Source organism: Cyprinodon tularosa, unplaced genomic scaffold (assembly GCF_016077235.1).
Source record: "Cyprinodon tularosa strain WSP-4 unplaced genomic scaffold, ASM1607723v1 ctg339, whole genome shotgun sequence".
NCBI classification, from domain to species: domain Eukaryota; kingdom Metazoa; phylum Chordata; class Actinopteri; order Cyprinodontiformes; family Cyprinodontidae; genus Cyprinodon; species Cyprinodon tularosa.
This window is the reverse complement of record NW_024039051.1, coordinates 138,173-160,158: the sequence shown is the minus strand read 5'-3', so window position 1 is coordinate 160,158 and position 21,986 is coordinate 138,173. Positions and strand designations below refer to the sequence as shown.

Genomic DNA, 21,986 nt, shown 5'->3' with positions numbered 1-21,986 from the left:
GTCAGAGTAAATATTATATATATTTACTCTGACATTAATTAATAATCTAACATTAACAAATGATATATATATAATATATAAAAAAAAATATATATATATAATAATAATAACTTCCAGAGTATAGTGGAGTAGAGTCGTTGCTCCTCCATGTGGAAAGGAGCCAGCTGAGGTGGCTCGGGCATCTATTCTGGATGCCTCCTGGTCGCCTCCCACAGGAGGTAACCAGGCATGTCCTACTGGGAGGAGGCCTCATGGAACGCCCAGGACACACTGGAGGGAGTATAAGCCTCTGAGCTGGCCTGGTAGCACCTTGGGGTCCCTCTAGAGTAGCTGGAGGTAGGTGGGTCGGTAGTTGGATGGGTGGTTGGGTGGGTGGAGGGATTGGATGGATGGGTTTTTAGGTAGGATGGATGGATGGATGGATGGACAGATGGACGGACGGATGGATGGACAGACGGACGGACGGGTTTTTAGGTAGGATGGATGGATGGACAGACGGACGGACGGGTTTTTAGGTAGGATGGATGGATGGACAGACGGGTTTTTAGGTAGGATGGATGGATGGACAGATGGACGGACGGATAGATGGGTTTTTAGGTAGGATGGTTGGATGGATGGGTTGGTTTTTAGGTAGGTAGGATGGATGGATGGATGGGTTTTTAGGTAGGATGGATGGACGGACGGACGGATGGGTTTTTAGGGATGGATGAATGGATGGATGGAAAGAAATCCCAGTTGCCACCTTCATGAAAATGAAATCAGGGACACTTCTTGGGCAGGAACTGTCTTCCACCTTCCTGACATTTTTTATTTATTTATGCCATTTATTGTATGCGTCTAATGTTTTTTTTTAAATATGTAAATCAACCCTGAATTAAATCTTACACCTTACTGTGCTTCTTAATATGGGCCAGTTGGCCCCTTTTTTTTAGCCGTCCCTGAAAGCATCACAGCGTTAACGGGTGATGTCAGTTCACGGACTGTAGGAGTTTCCGCCAGCGTGTGTTCAGACAGAGAGTAGGCCCACTGCTGGCCGCCGAGGAGGGGTAGGAAAAGTGTGTTTACACAGACGGCTAACTGCCTGGGGAATCGTAGGGGAGAGGAAGTCAGCCGGCTCTGCGTCTGCTGCTCCAACTTCCTGCTCAGAAAAAGAAAAAGCCCAGGATCCGATTTCAGCCCAACACAACTGTGCAGACCAGGAGTCAGCATGGAAAAACAAGGGATTACACAGGCATCGACGTAAAGTTCCGCGGAGAGAAGAAACCCAGCCGGAGATCGCAGGTAAACTCAACAAAAACTGACGCTTTATTCTTTATTTATTGATTTATTGAACACAAAGCGGACTTTGTTTGCTAATAGGCGGTGTTTATAGATGCAGACAGAGAAGTAGCAGCGGAGCTTCTGGATTCAGACTAGACTTCTGCTTTATGCTGAACTTCTAAGAAATAGTTGCTTTCAGTTAGAAAAGTAAAAGAAATTAAAGTCGGACACGACGCGGTGCTTTCTTCCGGTCCGGGGAACATCTTGAAAATGAGTGAGAGGGACAGAGCAATGGATAAACCTCTGCGATGTGGAGCAGATCAGCAAACGGCTTCATGTTGGCTTTTCCAGCCAACAGGAAGACAGCAGATCTGCTCAGAGCTGAGTAATGTCTGCATACAGCATCTAATCTCATTAGGATGTTCACTTCAGCCAACACTGCGTGGCTTTGTGCTCAATCTGAGACCTTCATCATCCGAGCATCAGCAGCAGGACTCCTCATCCTCACCTCCTCCCCAAAAACTCGGCAGTGATGTTCCTGAAAAGAGCAGGATCCTGTTTGCACCTTGCAAATCTCAAAGGCTTTTAGTAACAAGCTGTTTTCTCACAGGTCACTGTGTCAGTTTGGAGTTTGTGCAACAGGAAGTGTTAATGTTCAAGTTCCCAATTCCTATACATGCTGCATCTCCTGACCAACCGGCGAAAGATGTTTCATCAGTTTTTGGGTTTCAATTCAATTCAGTTTATTTCTATAGCGCCAATTTACGACACGCGTCATCTCAAGGCACTTTACAGTTCATCAGATCATACAATCAAATTGATTCAAGGTTTTCTATCTAAGGAAAACCAGTTGATTGCATCGACTTATTGACTCGAAGGCAATCCTTCACACTAAACATGCTTGTAGCGACAGTGGAGAGGAACAGCTCCCTTTAAACAGGAAGAAACCTCCAGCAGAACCAGGCTCAGTGTGAGCGGCCATCTGCTGAGGCCGACTGGGGTTCAAGGAGACAGAAGCAGAGATACAAAAAGAAACTGTAAAAGGAAACACACAGCCAGGCAGACGAGCTCCGAGCCAGCTCCCAAGTCAGAGGATGAAGAGAGCACATCCAGTTAGTCAAAGTCAGAGAAACAGGACTACACTGAAAAACAGGCCGATCTCAGACGTCTATAAAAGGTGTTAATGGCAGCAGCACAGCTGATATTTCTCCCCAGGATGGTGTCACAGACAAGCAGGAAAAGAAAGGGCAAAGCTAATTCCACTATTTATGATTTCCATCCAGTTTGCAAACGTTGCTTCAGTCTTTGTCAAAAGTGAAGTTCAGAGCGGGTCGTTGGGTGGACCTGAGAAGAGCGTACAATGATGTGATCTTTTAACCTGGGATTGTAGTGGGAAGCGTAGCTGAAGCGGGGAAATGCACCCCTGCTGTGGGATCCCCTCACCTCACCATTTGTCCTTGGAACTAGAATAGGAGGAAGTCCTGACTTTGACAGGTTTGTAGTTTCGCATGGTGAACAGGAGACTCTAGGGGATAGTTTGGGTCGGAAATCGGTCCCAGCCCTCTTTGGATGCTCAAAAAGCTTCTCCCTTTTTTCTTTTTTTTTGTTAAATTATTTTACTTTTTGCCTCTTAGGTTAAAAGCTGACATATTTTCTAACATTCAGTGTAACCAGTGGCTTCCTATCACATTGTCTTGTCCTCATAACCACCAAACTTATTGTATTTTATTGAAAAATGATACAAAAATATGTTTAATGAAGAAAAATCCATAAAGAACAGCCATATAGTGAAGAAATGGTCAAAATCTAACAAAGTGTAGCCTGTACTTCTAATTCAGAGTTTTGCTTCTCTTTTATTGAACATTATCCTAACATGCTGGTCAAGATTCACCAGTCATTCAGGTCATAGTCATTCCAAAAAAGTAATAAAAAAACAATCCACTGGACTTTGTTTCCAAGTTTGAAGGCATTTCGCTTCCCATCCAGGAAGCTTTTTCAATTCAAAATGTCAGAAATACTGTTAAATTTTAGGTTTTATAAAGTGGCCCAAACAAAGCCTTGTTTTGGCTTAAAAGACATGCAAATTGAACCGGAAGAACATGTCCGCCCCTTAGAAATTAATAATTTTCCAAAAAATAAATTAATCTAATTCTTAACATCCCGGCCCCTAATCGTTAGCCATAGCAAAATAACAATTACAAAAATACTATTCACAGGAGCCTAACATCTAGCAAAAACATTACATAAATTTAATCCTTTTGTCCATAAATGTTTCTCAACATTTCTAATGCAAAACAATGACTTTAATTTTTATGTTGCAGAACATCATCAAAAAGGTGATTGGCCAGAAGTTTGTCTATAAGTTTGTGTCCTTAGAAATGGGGAGTTGTTTAGGTCTTTGACCAGGTCAGCCAGGCCAACAATGCCCCTAACGACCCCCACTTTTCAGAAGCATAGGCCAGTATCGGGTATTGCAGGCTAACAAAGATCTCAATGACTCCCGATTACTGATGGGTGGACTCGTTCTTCCGGTTCAATTTAGATGTTTCTAAACCAAGACTTCGTTTGGGCCACTCTATAAATATTGGAACGTTAATTCTGACATTTTGAATTAAAAAAAGCTTCCTGGCTGGGAAGCGAAACGTCTTCAAAGTTGGGGAAAAAAGTCCAGCGGATTGTGTTTTTTTTTTTTACTTTTTTGGAATTTTCCTAACAATGATAAACGATGGTGGAAGAAGCATGCTGTGGGAATAGGGACAAGGAAGGTGGTGAGAGAAAACTAGTGTTACACCGATACGGACACCAGTATCTGGCAGGGCTGCGATCCAGCACTAAAATGGTAGCATCGGTATTGGCGAGTACCAACAAATAGGGCAAAGATACCATTTTGAGATGCAAACGTTTATTGAACTATTGTCACCCATTCCAGGTAGGCAATAAAAAGTTGGATTCTCTTTGTATTAGTCTTTTTTCTGCTTCACAAAGGTAGGCAGCAGCTTGACAAAGCCATGATGGCAATATTTTACATCCAGGTAGTATGCAGTTCTTCATATACACACATCAATTTCAAACAGATGGTATCGATATCGGTCAATACTGCACAGCCAGGTATCGGTTATTGGTATCAGGGCGAAAAAATGGCATTAGCTCAACACTAGAGAAAACAGGGCAAAACATCCAAGATAATAGGCCAAAGCTGCAATGGATCAATCGTATCTCTGTGTTAGAACGGCCTAGTTAAAGTTTCAATCACTAGACATATGCATACTTCTCACCAAGCAGCATTTATTTTCTATTATGCATTAATTTGAGAACAAAAGTCACAGATTGAAGATACAGTTTGAATCACGTGACAATTTAAATGCCTCCTTTTCATGAAATGTTTCAGTCTTAATCTGTTATTAATGAAACAATGAGTTACTGAGCTCCAAACTCTTCTGACTGTAACACAAACCAGCTGCGTTTTCCAATCGATTCTCTTTAACTTATCTAGAAATAAATAAACAAAAACACCTGGTAAATTGAGCCGCACATTGGCGTCACTATCTGTGAGAATTAGAGCAGAAAGGATTTTGGATTTTTCGGCGGTCAAGTCGTTGGGGACAGAAAGCTGGTAGTCGGCAGACGGGAGCTTGAAGGCAGCGCATTCCTCTATTAAAGGAATAACCCACCCTGGGCCGTCATGCTTCCTGTGGAGAGAGGGCCAGGTTGAACCGCAGCATATTTCTGGCTTGAGCTGTTGTTCCTCCTCGTATTTTTTTTCTCTCTCTTTCTCTCTCCTGCTGCTGCTGCTACATTACACCATATTCTTTTACACACACTGTTCTATTCATAACCCCCCCCCCCCCCCCCCCCCCCCCCCCCGACTGCAGCCTGCTTGCAGTTCAACATGTTGGCAAGAAACGCATCGGCATCAGAAAAGTGAACCGACGCCTTCTGCTCGTTGCAGGTATGGACAGCGCCATCACTCTGTGGCAGTTCCTGCTGCAGCTGCTGCTGGACCAGAGTCACAAGCACCTGATCTGCTGGACGTCCACGGACGGCGAGTTCAAGCTCCTCAAGTCGGAGGAGGTGGCCAAGCTGTGGGGGCTGCGCAAAAACAAGACCAACATGAATTACGACAAGCTGAGCAGAGCCCTGCGCTACTACTATGACAAGGTTAATTCAGCAAATCATGAGCTGCTTACCTCTTCCTCTGCAGCAGTCTGACTCCCCGCCACCCTGCAGCGGGTTTTAGCTAAAAGATAAAAATAATGGTTTCTTAAAAAATACAATTTATTCTCCTCTCTAAACTACGGTGGCCCTGAAGTGCAAACTGCAACTACAAATCTAAAAGCACAACTACATTAAGGAAATCGCAACTACATAAAGCAAAGCGCAACTACATTAAGAAAAACAAAACTACATAAAGCAAAGCGCAACTACATTAAGGAAATCGCAACTACATAAAGCAAAGCGCAACTACATTAAGGAAATCGCAACTATATAAAGCAAAGCGAAACTACATTAAGAAAAACAAAACTACATAAAGCAAAGCGCAACTACATTAAGGAAAACACAATTACATTAACCTTCCGAAAAAGGTAGGTACCAGTGGGAAACATGAGACATCGCTGATTGGACGACGGTGCCGTTTGACCCTTGAACCGGAAGTTGCATCGTCTGAACAGTCCAGCTTCTTTTAAGTGTGTCTTCAGTGTACGCAAACTAACTGAAATTTCGTGATTAGTCTTGAGCATATCCAGGATCACCTCGTACGTATGTCCTGATTCAAAATATTCCTGGATAACGGCAGCTATGTTTGGGGCGCCGACAATATCCATGTTTTCAAAAGCCGCAGCAGGCAGAATGACTTCCGGTTCAAGGGTCAAACGGCGTCGTCGTCCAATCAGCGATTTCTCATGTTTCCCACTGGTACCTACCTTTTCCGGTAGGTTAATGTAATTATGTTTTCCTTAATGTAGTTGCGCTTTGCTGTATCTAGTTGCGATTTCCTTAATGTAGTTGCGCATTGCTTTATGTAGTTGCGATTTCCTTAATGTGGTTGCGCTTTGCTTTATGTAGTTTTGTTTTCCTTAATGTAGTTGTGATTTCCTTAATGTAGTTGCGCTTTGCTTTATGTAGTTTTGTTTTCCTTAATGTAGTTGCGCTTTGCTTGATGTAGTTGCGATTTCCTTAATGTAGTTGCGCTTTGCTTTATGTAGTTTTGTTTTCCTTAATGTAGTTGCGATTTCCTTAATGTAGTTGCGCTTTGCTTTATGTAGTTTTGTTTTGCTTAATGTATTTTTGTTTTTCTTAATGTAGTTGCGCTTTGCTTAATGTAGTTGTGATTTCCTTAATGTAATTGCGCATTGCTTTATGTAGTTGCGATTTCCTTAATGTAGTTGCCCTTTGCTTTATATAGTTTTGTTTTTCTTAATGCGGTTGCGCTTTGCTTTATGTAGTTGCGATTTCCTTAATGTAGTTGCGCTTTGCTTTATGTAGTTTTGTTTTCCTTAATGTAGTTGCGCTTTGCTTTATGTAGTTTTGTTTTTTTAATGTAGTTGCGCTTTGCTTTATGTAGCTGCGCTTTGCTATATGTAGTTGCGCTTTGCTTTATGTAGTTGCGATTTTCTTAATGTAGTTGCGCTTTGCTTTATGTAGTTTTGTTTTTCTTAATGTAGTTGCGCTTTGTTTTATGTAGTTGCAATTTTTTAATGAAGTTGCGCCTTTAGATTTGTAGTTGCAGTTTGCACTTCAGGGCCACCTTACTAAACCCATAAACTCCTGCAGCTCCTACCTTTTTGTCTTCAATGACTGTTACGGCTAATCTTGCATCAAAATAGTTTCCCAAAAAAATCAAAAATTGCCAGAGTAGTCTTAGGAGGAGGTTTTTCGACTCACAAAACAAAAAGCACCTTGGAGAATTTTCTTGTCTAAAAAAGGGGTGTAAAAAAATAACAGAAATATTCTCAGAGTTGACTTACAAAAAAATCAAATATAAAGTTAAGTGATGTGTTTGAAAACAAACAATCAGATCCACCTCATCAGCTGCTTCTACTTGTTAATCTCAGCAGGAGGCGGACTGACAAGGAGGAGAGTCAAAGCCAAACCAATACATAAATAAATAAACAATAGCTCTACCATTCAGACAACCTTAGATCTTTAACATTAATAATTTTCCAAAAAATAAATTGATCTAATTCTTAACATCCCGGCCCCTAATTGTTAGTCTTAGCAAAATAACAATTACAAAAATAATATTCACAGGAGCCTAACATCTAGCAAAAACATTACATAAATTGAATCCTTTTGTCCATAAATGTTATCTAGAGCTTCTCAACATTTCTAATGCAAAACAATGACTTTAATTTTTATGTTGCAGAACATCATCAAAAAGGTGATTGGCCAGAAGTTTGTCTATAAGTTTGTGTCCTTCCCTGAGATCCTGAAGATGGACCCGCAGGCGGTGGAGATGGGTTTAGCCTCCGGGAGGTTCCCCCTCCAGGAGGACGAGGCCCCTGAGCTGGAAGCGGAACTGGAGGAAGAGGAGGATACCGAGGAGGAGGCCCAGAGGAGGACCCTGGCGGGGTTACGGGTGCAGCAGTGCCAACGGGATTACCTCCACTCTGGCCTCTACTCGTCCTTCCACATCAGCTCCTTGCAGAACAGCCTGCGTGAGCGTCAGGAGGAGCCGCGCTCAGTCATCCGCTTTGGCACCAACGCCGGCGGCAGGAGCTCCCCTCCTTCCGTCAAAATGGAATGCTACATCTCCCCCAGGGCGTCCAGACTCCCCTCCCATTCCCACTCCCCGTCCTCCCCGCCGCACACCCAGCCGGGGCGAAGCTGGAGCCCCTCTGATGAGGAAGAGGAAGAGGAGGACTCGGATCAGAACGCTCAGCCGCTCAATCTCTCCTCGGGACACAGGGAACGAGCCCTGCAGCTTCCTGAAAAGAGGAGCTGCAGCAGGGGAAGGAGCGTCTCCACTGACCAAGGAGATGGACTCCCACCCAAAAGCAAAAAGCCTAAAGCTCTGGAGATCTCCAGCCCGTCCCTGCTGCTGGCGGGGAGCGACATCGGCTCCATCGCCCTCAACAGCCCGGCGCTCCCCTCTGGCTCCCTCACCCCAGCCTTCTTCACCACACAGGTGAGGCGCTTATCTCCGTCACAAACATCTGCATTAGAACACATTCCCATCAGGAAGTTTATGGCGTGAGAAAAGTGAGATTTGTTTCCTTGTTTCTAGGCGTGAGTCACAGGGTTTGAAAATACAGACTCTGATCTATCAGATTTTTAAGGTGCTTTCCAGACACAAGTGGTAAAAAAAAAAAATCAAAGTCAGCATCTTATTTGTGCTTTGGAGCGATTCCAGACTAGAAGACCCATTTCCTGCGTGGATCCAACCAAAGGATGCCGTTGATTGTGTGCTGATGCGTGCGTGTGTGAGGTGACATGCTGTGATTTCTCTAAGAACTACCTTCACCTCCATCTTGTCTCGACATGTTTTCCACGCCCTTCTCTCTGTTCCTGAAGTCAAACTGGATTCTGTCCCTTTCTGCCAACCAAAATCAGTCCCAATCAAACGAAACCAATGCCCCGATTAACCCTTTCCAGGCTACATATCCATTTCCGGTTTATCTTTGAAGTCTGAACTGCCATTTCCAATTTTGACCCATTTCCCTTTTCTATGAACCTGGAATGAAAAGATAAAATGCAGCAGATTCCAATTAAACTTAAAAGTAAGGAGTTGGATGGGATTTTTTAAATAGTTTATCATCAAAGCATAATTCCTCAACCGCAGTAAACATTACTCAGTTTCAGAGGTGGAAAGAGAACTAAATATTGTAATTGAGTAAAAGTATTTTTACTTTGCCTAAATTCTACTCAGAGTAAAAGTAAAATTACCCATCTCAAAATTTACTCAAGTAAAAGTACAAAATTGCTTCATTTAATTGTAATTTGAGTAAAAGTTAATGTAATTTGAGTAAAAGTTACTTAGTTACTTTGAGTTACTTAAGGCAAAAAAGGATGAGTCATGAATGGAATTGAGCACAAGGTGTTTTAATCGATTTCAAGGCGTATTTCAGTGGACATCCACACTTGCAAAAGATCAGCTGGGCTAAAGAACATACTTCCTCACAGCACAAGGACACTCACAACCGGAACCATAAAGTGCAAACAATTTTCTATCCTACTGTCCAACAGACAACACCATGATAACTAACTTACCGCCACATTTTTTCGTAAATTGGATGTTGATGTTTTAAAAGCAGAAAGCTCTGTTTTGCTGGGCAGGCACATGTTGCACTGCATTATCACATTGTTCCCTTTTGTGCATTTGAAAACAAATAATCCTTCCAAATATGGCCGAGGGTTTTTCTGGCTTTCATCTCCAGAATATGTTTCCTCTTCAGGCCTTTCCTCATCCATACTCCCTAAGTTGTGATTAGCAACTGCCATCTTCCGAAGCGCAGCACTGGATTATGAGACAATACAAAGGATAAATGCAAGGCAGGGCCACATTTCATTTTTTCACCATCAGTATTTTTTATTGTTTTTACTCAGTAACGTGAGGGGGTTTTAAATGTAGCAAATTAAAACTATTTAGGTTAAAATTTACTCCAGTAAAAGTAAAAATTACATATTTCAAAAACTACTCAGAAAATTACAAATTACTCATAAAAAGTACTAAAAAGTACAGTAACGTGAGTAAATGTAATTAATTACTTTCCACCCCTGCTCAGTTTATATATCGGATAGGATGGAAGTTCTTAGCTTTTAGACTTAGACAAACTTTATTGTCACCTTGTAACCTTTTGATGCATACAGCTTTTTGAACAGCGAATGAGTCGCTTACAGCAGTGAAATGAACAGTTCCAGGGCTCGATGTTAACCATCGCCCGGGACAAGTCGTTTTTATTGTTGGGAGAGTACAAATTAAAAAAAAAATTGCAAAAAAAAATTATTTATCACTCAAAATTACTTTAAAATCACCGACATTCGCTGAAAACGACCCAGAAGAGTTGCCGGCGCCATTTTTGTTGTTTTTTACACATTCTCGCAGGGTGATTTTTCCACCAGATGGCGTGATTTTTGTCCACCTAGCGGTAATTTTGATGTAGTTACCAAAACAACAAATGGCTGCATTTATTTTGTCAGGGAAAATTAATCCCAAGTCAGTTAAAAGTCAGGGAATTCTGAAATTATGTCAGACTGTGGAAACCCTGTATAAAATAACTATGTATAATGATTCTCTAGAAAAGTCATATTATATATAAGTATTATTTTGTATAAACATACCGTGACTCTAAAATAAAAGTTATTCATTTGTGACATTGATTTCTATCTTGTGATTTATCTTAAGTTTTTAACCTGTCAAATTTTTTATATTTGATTTTTAACATTACAATACAGTTTAAAGCAAAGTTTTGTTTGAAAAGAATGTTCAGGAAGGATTGAATAGCATGTTAACACGGTAATGTAGGCTTGAGTTCATTATCTGACGCATGCTTATACACACCAGGAACCTGGAAACTTAAAAAATACCGAATTACAAAAAACATGTTTCATTGATATATATACAAAAATGAATATTAGGAACTATATTTATCAAACATTATACTGGGCAAGTAAAAAATTTTTCTGGGCAAATGAAATGTGAAAGTCAAGTGGTAAAAAATCCTTAACGTCAACCTCTGAGTTCCAGCAATGATCAGAATGTAGACGGTGTAGGAGAAAATGAAAACCAGTTTATGCTTCAAAAGGCATTGGTATGGAAAGGTTCAGTGCTGTGCAAAATAAATAAATATGGTGGAAAATGCATTAGAAAAACTGTCGTGTTCTATTTCAAGGGATTATGAAAAAAAATCTGCCAGGTTGGTAATGGAGATATGATGATTTCCAAGTGTGATGCAGTCTTGGTTTGAGTTTCAACAGCGAACAGGACCATGGTGGGGGTGTGAGGGGATGTATGCATGAATCGGTTACAAAAACGGGTTCCGATCCCCGAGAACATCTTCAATGTCTCCATCATCCCAAACTTTTTTTTTCACAAGTATTATACTAACTCTGCTTAAAAAATGAAAAAGATATTCAACTATTTTGTAAGTTAAATCAAATATTTACCTGGTAGGTTAAATATAACTTATTAGGTGCATATATATATATAATTCCACAAAATATTAAGATTTGTTTCTTTTATTAAATTAATGCATTTATTATTTATTTCTTTATTAAAAAGGGGTGACGATAATGAATAATAAACTGACCAAGTTTACAGAGATCCTGGCTGAGTCCAATGTTTTTCCAAAGAGGAGGTTTATAAAACCTTTCATTTAAGGAATATTTCTCCCTTTTTTTTTTCATTTTTACAAAGAAACGTCTTAAAGAAAAAAAAGTAAAGTACCTTTTCAGCTGCAGGTCTGTTTATGCATCAAATATTAGTCATATGTTCACCTAAAGTGTCACTCAGCTGACAGATTGATTGAACCACATTAGCAGATCAATTACTTGCTGATCTTCATCTTTGCCGTTTATTTAGTTTAAGTTGGAACTTTTTTGAGATTACCCCCCCCCCCCCCCCCCCCCCAGACTCCCTCAAGCTTCAGCTAATATTTGAGCGTCCATTTTAACTAGCATGTTTACCTCGGAGCCGTTTTTAACAGATCGTCCACATCAGAGGATGGTTCTGCTGCACATTAAAGGTATTAATAGCTCTTCCCACGTCGGCTGTTTATGGCTGCTGAAAATCCGAGGGAAAACAAGCAGTTTGCTGGATTCTTCAGCAAGTCCAGGCTGTAAAGGGGGGGTGGGGGGTGTCCCTAAGTGATGCCATATGCTCCAATAATTCCATTAATAATGGGAGCAGCAGCTCCGACTCGCGTCGCTGAGGTGACACAGGAGAAAGTGTGTGGGGGAGGGGCAATAGATGTAGAAATTGATTTCATATGTTTTCTCTCTTAAGCATCCCCCCCCCATCCCACCCCCTATATTCAGGAGAAACCACAGACTTCCTTCCTGCTCCCTGGGTTTGTTTTTCCAAATGCCAAAGCGCATCCATTTACCGTTTCTGCATGTTTCACATTATCAGAACCCCTCAGAGCAACGTTTTCCAACCCCAGTCAGGTTTTATTTACTGGTTTTTCCTCTAATATTTGCTTTCGATCTGTCGTTTCACAGACTCCATCCGGTTTGCTGCTGGCTCACAGTCCGCTGCTGTCAGGGATCCACTTCTGGAGCAGCCTGAGCCCCGTCGCCCCTCTCAGCCCCGCCCGGCTGCAGGGCCACGGCTCCCTCTTCCAGGTGAGATGCACCACAGATAGCGCAGGACGAGGCTCCCAAAAAAGAACAGGAGGTGTTCACAGAAGGTTATTGTTTAGCTATAAGTTCTCAAAAAGCAGAGGAGGAAGTGGCATACTAGAACACATGCTTCTGCAAAACGCTCACTCTTCCAAATGGTTTGGTTCGAAGGTCTTCCCCTTAAAGGGAGCTTATTAAAATCATCTCCAGCATGGTGGGATTTTTTTTGTTTTGTTTTGTTATTTGCAAAGGAGCAGAAACCAACGGTGAAGAAACAAGTTCAGACTTTGTAAGCTGGTCCTGCAGAGGTGTCCTGTTTCAGAGGGAGAGGAAATCCTGTGAATACTTCCTGTTTGAGCCCAGGGGAGCCTGGCTGAACAGGGTGGACTGGTTTGAGAGCTGCTCCTCATTTATTAAACACACACAGCGAAGACACTACCTCTGCAGGCACTCACACAGTAAGGCAACACATAGGATACCGTTTGGCACAAATAAAACAGAGGCTTCGTTCTGGGGTGGAGTTTAAGGTTATATAGACGAGAAGGAAGGAAGAGACACAATGAATTAAAAATTAAAGCGGAACAAATAAAAGAAAAAAGAAAACAGGAAAGCAGAGCAGTGACAATGCTACAGTTCCTTACCGGAAAGCAGCCACCCGCTAACTCTCAGCCCCTCTCTCTTCCCTCCACAGTTCCCCAGCCTAATCAACGGACACATGCCTGTCCCCCTCCCAAACCTGGAAGGAACACCCTCCTCCCTACTCCTGTCCCCCGCCACCTACAAATCCTGATCCAGGGTCTGCAGAAACCTCCAAAATTCATAGCTTAAAAGGTTCTCTATCATCGTCGTCTGTGGCCCGAGTTCAAATTCTGCTTGAAAGAATAAAAAGACGTGACCTTACTCCTTTTTGCACTTAAGCTGCTCCAGATTCTACTTGTTGAAAGCACTTGGTAAAAGCCATACAGCGCGATGTCGTTTTATACACGGACAGGCTCTCGCTCTGCAGAAATTAGCTGTTTTTTTGTTTTAATCCTGTACAAATATTGGTTTTTCTCTTTACAGCGTGAAACTGCTGGTTTCACTAATGTGGTGATGTAATGTATGCACTATGCTTTCCGGATAGTACCAGCTGTGCCTTATCGTCCCCCTTATTTGCTTTATTACTAAATCATTTTAATGAAGACGAGATTTCTAATCAATAAAACCTTTTTTGTAACAGTTATTTACTTTTTTATACTGGACTTGGCATACAGTTATGCATTCTGTATATGTTTTGTATTGTTAAAAAATAAAAAAAAGTAATTTCAAATAGATGAAACGTGAAGTTTTTTGTTGTTGTTTTTTTTAAACGGGGCCATGCAAAAAGCATTTATTCTAAAGTTGTCTTTCCAACTTCCAACTCTGACCAACTTTTCTAATGCTACCTACTAATTTCGATGCTGTATGCATGGAAATTTTATTTTGTATCAGAATCAGAATCAGGTTTATTGCCATTGTTAGTGAAGGAGTTCACAAACTAGGAATTTTGTATGGTACAATCGTGCAACATGAAACACATAATATGGAATAGGTCAATAAAATTATAAAAATATCTAAAACACTGTGGGTATAAGGCATGCAATAAAATAGACTAATATATACACTTAAGATAAAAATATGGATATAAAATATAAAAAGTAAACTAGCATCTTACAAGGAGTGCAAATAGAGCAGTGTGTATATAGTATACACTCTGTGTATGAAATGAAAAAGTTTCTCTAAGTCCACTGATAATTTAAAGATGATCCCTCAGCTGCCACTTTTTTTTTTTTTTAAATCATGCTGTGTGAGGTTCCATGCATTTTGCAAATTTAATTTGTCACACATGGGAATTTATAAAAGTATTTTCACAGTTTCTCACTTTTAAAGCATCCCATCTGCTGCCATAGTTTTTTTATAGTAGCTGGGATGATTTGTTTGAATTATTAGTTTCTACCAAACAAAGTGTTTTCCATATTAAATATAAAGTGACGTGATGTAATGAATTTAGTGTTAATCAGTAAAAAAAATAAAAACAGTAATTTTGGTTGCGATCTGGGAGCGGCCATTTTTACCAAAATACAGTAACCCCTCCCTCCTGACATCTTCCAGCAGTGACGTCACGGTGCGGTAAGCCTAGCGCCATTCTCCCCGCTTTAAAAGCAAAATCAATGAGAACTACTAGACACATCTGCAATCAACAACAATTATTGAAGATTTCCAGAGGACTTCACCACTGAAATTCACCAGAGCTATAGTGAAACTGACAATGCCCACGTGCAGTTAGATGTTGTTATACATCAGGTAAAAGTTATTTCACCTTTCTGATTCCTGATCCTCCATGGACGGGTTCGTCGTTGGATTGTCAACTTGAAGAGGGAGGATTTGCCATCGAACTTCTGGCCAGAGAAAAAAACACATCATTATTACGTAAAGTCTCTGCTTCACATAGTGCGCTGGTCGTCGCCATCATGGATAATAGCGCGTTGTGACAAACACCAGATACAGCACTGGGACTTGATCAACAGCCGATACCGCACCGTGACGTCACAAACCAGTAGGTGGCAGTAGTGTTCTTAGACAAAGATGGATGCCTTCAGTAAAGCACATTCACATGAAAATTACTCTTAATTAAAAACATGTATTTATTCAACAGGATGGAATCATTTCATACTTAAAGTACCTTTAGAAGTTTGTATTCTGAATATGAGCGGACCTTTCCTTTACCCAGGGTCCCTTCTCCACATATCTGTCATCAAATTCACAACTCAAACCGGCTTTTTGACCTCAGATCTCTTTTTTTGGATGAACCCTGAGAAATGCAGACTGGTATTAAGCATATATTTAAATACAAACTTTAATTGGTTTTTGATGTTCGCTTTTCAATAATGAATTCTGTATATTCTATGTTGGATGTTAATGGGGTGATTTTTTAACTCTTGAAGGCACTTTATACTACATTCATTGTATGAAAAGAACTTTATAAAGTTTAATTTGCAACCCAGGATAAAGGTGCAGGTCTGGGGGTAAAAACTTTGCTGCATTTCAAATGTCAGCACTGGATGGTACCGTCCAAGGAAACTGAAATCACTTGGATAAAAAGTATCTAAACACTGGGAGGCTTTATTAAGGAAGAGGATTAGGGCCACTGAAAAAAAAGAAAAGAAAAAAAGTTAACTGAATTTTTAATTTTATTTTAGCATAGTATAGGAAAGTTCAGAAAGTCTGACTTTTTCCTCAGAATTCCGACTTTTTTCCTCAGAATTCCGACTTTTTTCTCTCAGAATTCCGACTTTTTTCTCTCAGAATTCCGACTTTTTTCTCTCAGAATTCCGACTTTAATCTCAGAATTCCGACTTTAATCTCAGAATTCTGACTTTAATCTCAGAATTCTGACTTTTCTCTCAGAATTCTGACTTTAATCTCAGAATTCTGACTTTAATCTCAGAATTCTGACTTTTTTCTCAGAATTCTGACTTTTCTCTCAGAATTCTGACTTTTCTCTCAGAATTCTGACTTTTCTCTCAGAATTCTGACTTTTTTCTCAGAATTCTGACTTTAATCTCAGAATTCTGACTTTTCTCTCAGAATTCTGACTTTTCTCTCAGAATTCTGACTTTTCTCTCAGAATTCTGACTTTTCTCTCAGAATTCTGACTTTTCTCTCAGAATTCTGACTTTTCTCTCAGAATTCTGACTTTAATCTCAGAATTCTGACTTTTTTCTCAGAATTCTGACTTTTCTCTCAGAATTCTGACTTTTCTCTCAGAATTCTGACTTTAATCTCAGAATTCTGACTTTTTTCTCAGAATTCTGACTTTTCTCTCAGAATTCTGACTTTAATCTCAGAATTCTGACTTTTTTCTCAGAATTCTGACTTTTCTCTCAGAATTCTGACTTTAATCTCAGAATTCTGACTTTAATCTCAGAATTCTGACTTTAATCTCAGAATTCTGACTTTAATCTCAGAATTCTGACTTTTTTCTCAGAATTCTGACTTTTCTCTCAGAATTCTGACTTTAATCTCAGAATTCTGACTTTTCTCTCAGAATTCTGACTTTAATCTCAGAATTTTGGATCTTAATGTAGATGGGCACCATGATGGAAGAGAAGTGGGAGCACTCTGCTTCACTGACAAAGATGTGAGTTGTTTGAGGTGGCCAGTGACTCATTGGTGGAAAATGACGGAATTAGGCAACTTTTTGTGCCCGAGGGGTCCCCTCATTAATGGAGGAGCAGAAGGTGATTAAAACAAGAGAGCTAGTCTCTAACAGCCATGGCTATGGCTTGATGCTAACATGTTTGTTAGCTGTCAGAATTCTGAGAAAAAAGTCAGAATTCTGAGAAAAAAAGTCAGAATTCTGACTTTTTTCCAATACTAAATTGAAATATTTTAAAATCAGTGAACTTTTTTTTCCTCCAGTGGCCCTAATCCTCTTCCGTACTTTATAAATCCGATTTCTAATTCTTCTATCTTCTCCACAGTTTTCTCCTTTATCTGTATGCGTATGACTCCTTGTTCTTTTTTTCTTCTTTTTATGCTCCCAGACCTTTTCTTTAAAAACAAACAAAAAAGAAAACCTTTGTTTTCACAGAAAAGCTGGATTTATACCAAGATTTTGTCTGATTGCATGTAGGGATGTCAGATTAGAGCCTGAATACAAATGCATGACACAATTTCTTGTATGATGTCTAAAGATGGAGGAATTTCAGGAGGTTTTATATATTTAAAGAAACAAACATCAGCTGATATTGAAGACAAAACCAAAAATTTTTGCGTAAACTTTGAATTTAATTTCTTTGACTCTGGAAAAAAAAAAGTCAAATATGGGAGTGACATCTGCAACAAAATCCCACACAGTTATCAGTTATTCACCAATAAAGTTAAAGATTATCATAGAAAACATCTGTTGTAACACTGGTAGATGAACGGTGACTGAGACCAGAACAGCTGAGGGGGGAGGATGGACTACAGCTAGTGCTCCCTGGTGTAACAGATCACTAGCTGTGTGCTTCATCACACGACGGAGCAGGCATGCAACACAAAGATGGAGGCAAAGGAGAAAAAAGAAACTCCTAGAAAGAAGTAGAACATGAAGGTGTTTCCACTAGGATTTCTTCCAGTAATGCCCTTCTTAATGTTTCCTTTATCCCTGCTTTCGTTTCATTGGTCATGTTTGAGACCGCGGCATCCTTGCAGCATCTTCCAGTCGGGACGAAAGCGTTCAGTTATGTCAAACCTCGTCTCAGAAAACTTCAAACGGATGATCTGGGCAGCACCTCTTCTTTTACAAAAAAAAAAAAAAAAAAGAACATTGACCTCTGAGCTGCTACAGAAACATCGCTCCAAAGCTGGAGCAAATGTGTTAACAGTGGCCAATTAGGAAAAAAAAACTAATAAAAGACAAAATATAAACCACTTCAAAACTCAAAAAAATAAAGTTTAAAATCTATACACATGGCATGTATTCATTAAAGTGACTGAGCCAGTTAGAAACCCAAACAGTAGTTTGATTTAGCAGCAACTTCTTCTCTCAATAAATATAAATGTACAGTAAATAAACGTCTCTCATTGGAGCCAGCTTCAGACTAACCCTGGGGGAAAAGATGGAGGGCGAGTCCTATGGCGGACAGCTACGTTTTCCCAGTATCTTTAGAAACGGGCTGGGCTGAAAACGTCAACATATCCATCCATCTCTAGAAACTGATCCGTCTGCAAGAAGGTCGTTCTTGTCAGAAAAAAATAAAATAACAGTCCAGTCTGGAGTTTTTAAAACAGCATGCTTTGTCTTCTGTTCTTTCCATTGCCTGGAGGAGAGAGACAGGAAAAAAAAAAAGGATTAAAACCCAGTTTTCCGTGAATTACAACAGATGTTTTCAAAGCCAGCTGTTGATTTCAAACTCATAAGATATAATACAAAAAAACAGAATAAACAAGAAATACAACATTTAAGAGTTTAGTTTACTGTCAAACAATGTAAAGAATACGGTGGCCCTGAAGTGCAAACTGCAACTATAAATCTAAAAGCACAACTACATTACGGAAATCGCAACTACATAAAGCAAAGCGCAACTACATTACAGAAATCGCAACTACATAAAGCAAAGCGCAACTACATTACAGAAATCGCAACTACATAAAGCAAAGCGCAACTACATTAAGGAAATCGCAACTACATAAAGCAAAGCGCAACTACATTAAGGAAATCGCAACTACATAAAGCAAAGCGCAACTACATTAAGGAAATCGCAACTACATAAAGCAAAGCGCAACTACATTAAGGAAATCGCAACTACATAAAGCAAAGCGCAACTACATTGAGAAAAACATAATTACATAAAGCAAAGCGCAACTACATGGTACCTACCTTTTCTGGTAGGTTAATGTAGTTGCGATTTCCTTAATGTAGTTGCACTTTTAGATTTGTAGTTGCAGTTTGCACTTCAGGGCCACCGTAAAAGAATCATAACCAGGGTTAAACAATCTATCGGTGGAATTACTAGAGTCCTGCTATGCAGACATTAGGGATGGAACGGTTTATGAAAACCGTCCGAACCGTTCGGTTCGACCGTCTCAGTTCGATTCGCGTGTGTTGCGTTCGGTTCATGCGCTGCTCTTTTTTCTCATAGGCGAAGCGTGTACACTCCAGAGCAGAAGGTGGCGGTACTGCGACCAAAGCCAACCACCAGTAGTAAACAAGAAGAAGAAGCGAAGCAGTGTAGCCGGGTGTAGCAGAAAAAAAAAAATCAGTTGTTGTGGAGAATTGTGTGGGTATGGCGAGTGGGAAAGAACAGGAGTTGGAAGACGCGCCAGCAGCACTTTATAGGTCTGCTGTATGGGACCACTTTGCATTTAGAGTGACCTACGATGATGGCGGAAAGAAAATTGTGGATAAAACAGTGTGCAAGCATTGTGCAACACCCCTTTTGCAATAAATGTCATTTTTATATGGACCATCTTCTCCAGCCTGTTTCTTATACTATTAATGTCCTCCTTCTGTTGGGTAAATATCAGATCCACTGTGCTAAATGGAGAAATTCTAAACCTTCCTTTAACCTTCCTCCTTTTATGACTGACTTTAAAATCTATTTTTTCTTCTCTTAAGCTAAAAAATGACGAATATGCCAAAAAACTGAGACTTGATTTCTCCAAACATCTGCCATTTTGTTTTTATTATTTCTATGGATCTGTCTATGTTTGGTTTAAATGTTTGCTGAGATAAATCCCCAGTTAGTTATTTTACTTCTTTGTTTTTCTTTTATTGTAATTGATCTTTATCTGTTCATGTTCACCTTTGCTATCCTCTCTGAGAGTATTTTTTCATGTAAATGTTTGACTTAATAAAAAAAAAAGCGTCGTGCAACACGTGTTATACTATACAAGACATAATAGATTTTCCTTAAAATCAACATATACCGAACCGAACACCGTGACCACGAAACCGTGAACCGAACCGAACCGTGGATTTTGTGAACCGTTCCACCCCTAGCAGACACATCCTCCTAATTTGTAAAACCAGCTGCGATTACGGACTGATACGTCTTTTTTATACCGATACATTGGTCTTTCTCGGTCTCGGTCTACTGAGTAATGCATTCAGCAGGCATGCTTTGAGATCACCTAAAGCAAACGCATTGATGCTCCCTTCATTCACTTTTCCTCAATTATTTCTATTATTTGTTGATAAATGTTTTTCAGGTTAAATTTAGGCTTGTGTAACATCTGTAATCTTTATTATCAAATAAATGGAGAAAGAAAAAGCAACATGGACTTTAAAGGATTCCCCCAACCAAATAAAAGTCAAACAATCGATTGGACTCATGACAAAATAATCTGTACCGGCCTTAAAGACCCTGTGTCAGTTGATCTTTACTAGTTAAGGTGGAACCATCGTATTAAATACCTAAAATCAAATAAAGCTATTTAAGTGAATTTTAAATATACAGATATTTTAATCAAGTATTGAAAATATAAATTGGACTTATCGCCTGACGATCGCTGCAAATTTCAAATGTTTGCTTATTTAATATCTAATCTTTCGAAGCAGATTCATGAATATATTCAAGCATTTAAAAAAAAGAGAATTTAGTCAGATTGTTTAACCAGGATAAACATGCTTTTAGTTCGGCATCGTTAGCTGTGATGTCGAGCAAACAGGAGCATCTTTAAAGCTCCCAGCTGCTGCAGATCTTCTTAAATAAAGTGTTTGTACCCCCAAACCTTTTAATATTCTATCACATTGCCACTGCAAACACGTTCCATGTTGTGTTGGTCAACTAGAAAACACAGTGAAGGTTAGAACATGTGAACTAATGGTCTCACCTGATTCTGCATGCGAGGAGCTCCGGTAGCCGGGATCACGCTGCAGCTGCACCTCCTTCAGAGTGAATATAGACATGTCTGCAGAGGAGACAGAGTCGGTCACCTGGAGAGTTTGGTATAAAGCTCTTAGCAGCCTTCTGTGCCCTTTTCATTTCATTGATTTAAAACCGTTAGAGATCGAGATCTCTTTTGCAAGGGGGAAATGGGGGCAGAAAGTCTGCTGCTTTGGAATATCTTAAGCTGTACCTACTTGGCTGCATTTCTGCATCACAGTGTGATTACTCACTCTCTGGCAGCGTGTGCACGCGCGGCCCCAGGGTCCTGAAGTACGGCTGCCTCATTGCTTCATCAGCAGCGATCCTCTTCTTGGATTCATACTAGAATTTAGGTGGATTAAAGCAGAGAATAAGACCTAATCTGAAGTTGTTAAATGAAATCCTAATGTGGCTTTGAAGCATTTAGCTTTGTCTTCAATGTTCCATCCGTTTCTGTCAGGTGGTGTGACTCACTTTTAGAAAAGATGTCAGCAGTTCGATTCCGTCGTTATCCAGCCTAAATGGGAAGGTGGGGAAGAGGAGAAAGAGGGAGTGGGGGGGGTCAGTAAGGTGGGCTGACTCACAGATGCTGGCGGCTGTGAGGAAGGAAACTCGGCCAAACAGAGTCAACTATTCCACAGGATTTCCTTACAGGAAGTGACAAAGAGCGCACACTCTTAACTAAACAACCTCAGCCACACGAACGTCTACGTCTAACAGCTCTTCTGTTATACCTCGGCCTAACCAGGAATATCTGCTCATTCCCATTTCCAGCCATTAGTGGACTGCCAGAAATAAGCAGGAGGTTATGATAGTATAAGTCCAGAAGTATCAGGAAGATAACAGTGATAGATCTCTGTCCTACCTGGGTGCGTGATTGATCAGAGGCTGCTGCTTGTACTTGGAGAACTTGTGGGACCTGAACTCATCGATGGAGGAGATTCCAGGCCAGCTGTCTTCTGTGGGAGTGCCTGCAGAGGGACATTTAATCTGAGTCAGGCTTCAGCGCACCAGCTGGAGGGGTGGTTTCATACAGTCAGCGGGGGGGCTACATGCATTAAAAGGTTAATGCTC

General features: G+C 40.3%; 2 protein-coding genes across 2 annotated transcripts in view; one reads left to right on the top strand and one right to left on the bottom strand.

Annotated features, from left to right (window-relative positions):
• Positions 1-989: 989 nt before the first annotated feature.
• On the top strand, positions 990-13,855 carry LOC119789453 (ETS domain-containing protein Elk-3-like). Its single transcript, XM_038294329.1, has 5 exons — positions 990-1,281; positions 5,210-5,418; positions 7,625-8,386; positions 12,418-12,540; positions 13,229-13,855. Exons 2-5 carry the CDS (start codon positions 5,212-5,214, stop codon positions 13,325-13,327), a joined length of 1,191 nt encoding a protein of 396 aa, XP_038150257.1. The 5' UTR covers positions 990-1,281; positions 5,210-5,211; the 3' UTR covers positions 13,328-13,855.
• Positions 13,856-17,325: 3,470 nt separating this feature from the next.
• The window catches only part of LOC119789452 (cyclin-dependent kinase 17-like), a 57,398-nt gene continuing 52,737 nt past the window's right edge, over positions 17,326-21,986 (bottom strand). The window contains exons 13-17 of the mRNA XM_038294328.1: positions 21,778-21,883; positions 21,387-21,429; positions 21,164-21,254; positions 20,878-20,955; positions 17,326-18,362 (exon numbers count right to left, since the gene is read on the bottom strand). Of these exons, the coding sequence (XP_038150256.1) occupies positions 18,325-18,362; positions 20,878-20,955; positions 21,164-21,254; positions 21,387-21,429; positions 21,778-21,883 (356 nt within the window). The 3' untranslated portion in view covers positions 17,326-18,324. The remainder of the gene's footprint in view (positions 18,363-20,877; positions 20,956-21,163; positions 21,255-21,386; positions 21,430-21,777; positions 21,884-21,986) is intronic.

Coding starts and splice junctions, on each gene's coding strand:
- LOC119789453 (XM_038294329.1), top strand. CDS start 5,212: ATGGACAGCGCCATCACTCTGTGGCAGTTCCTGCTGCAGCTGCTGCTG. Junction 5,419..7,624: donor TGCGCTACTACTATGACAAG/GTTAATTCAGCA, acceptor TTTATGTTGCAG/AACATCATCAAAAAGGTGAT. Junction 8,387..12,417: donor CAGCCTTCTTCACCACACAG/GTGAGGCGCTTA, acceptor GTCGTTTCACAG/ACTCCATCCGGTTTGCTGCT.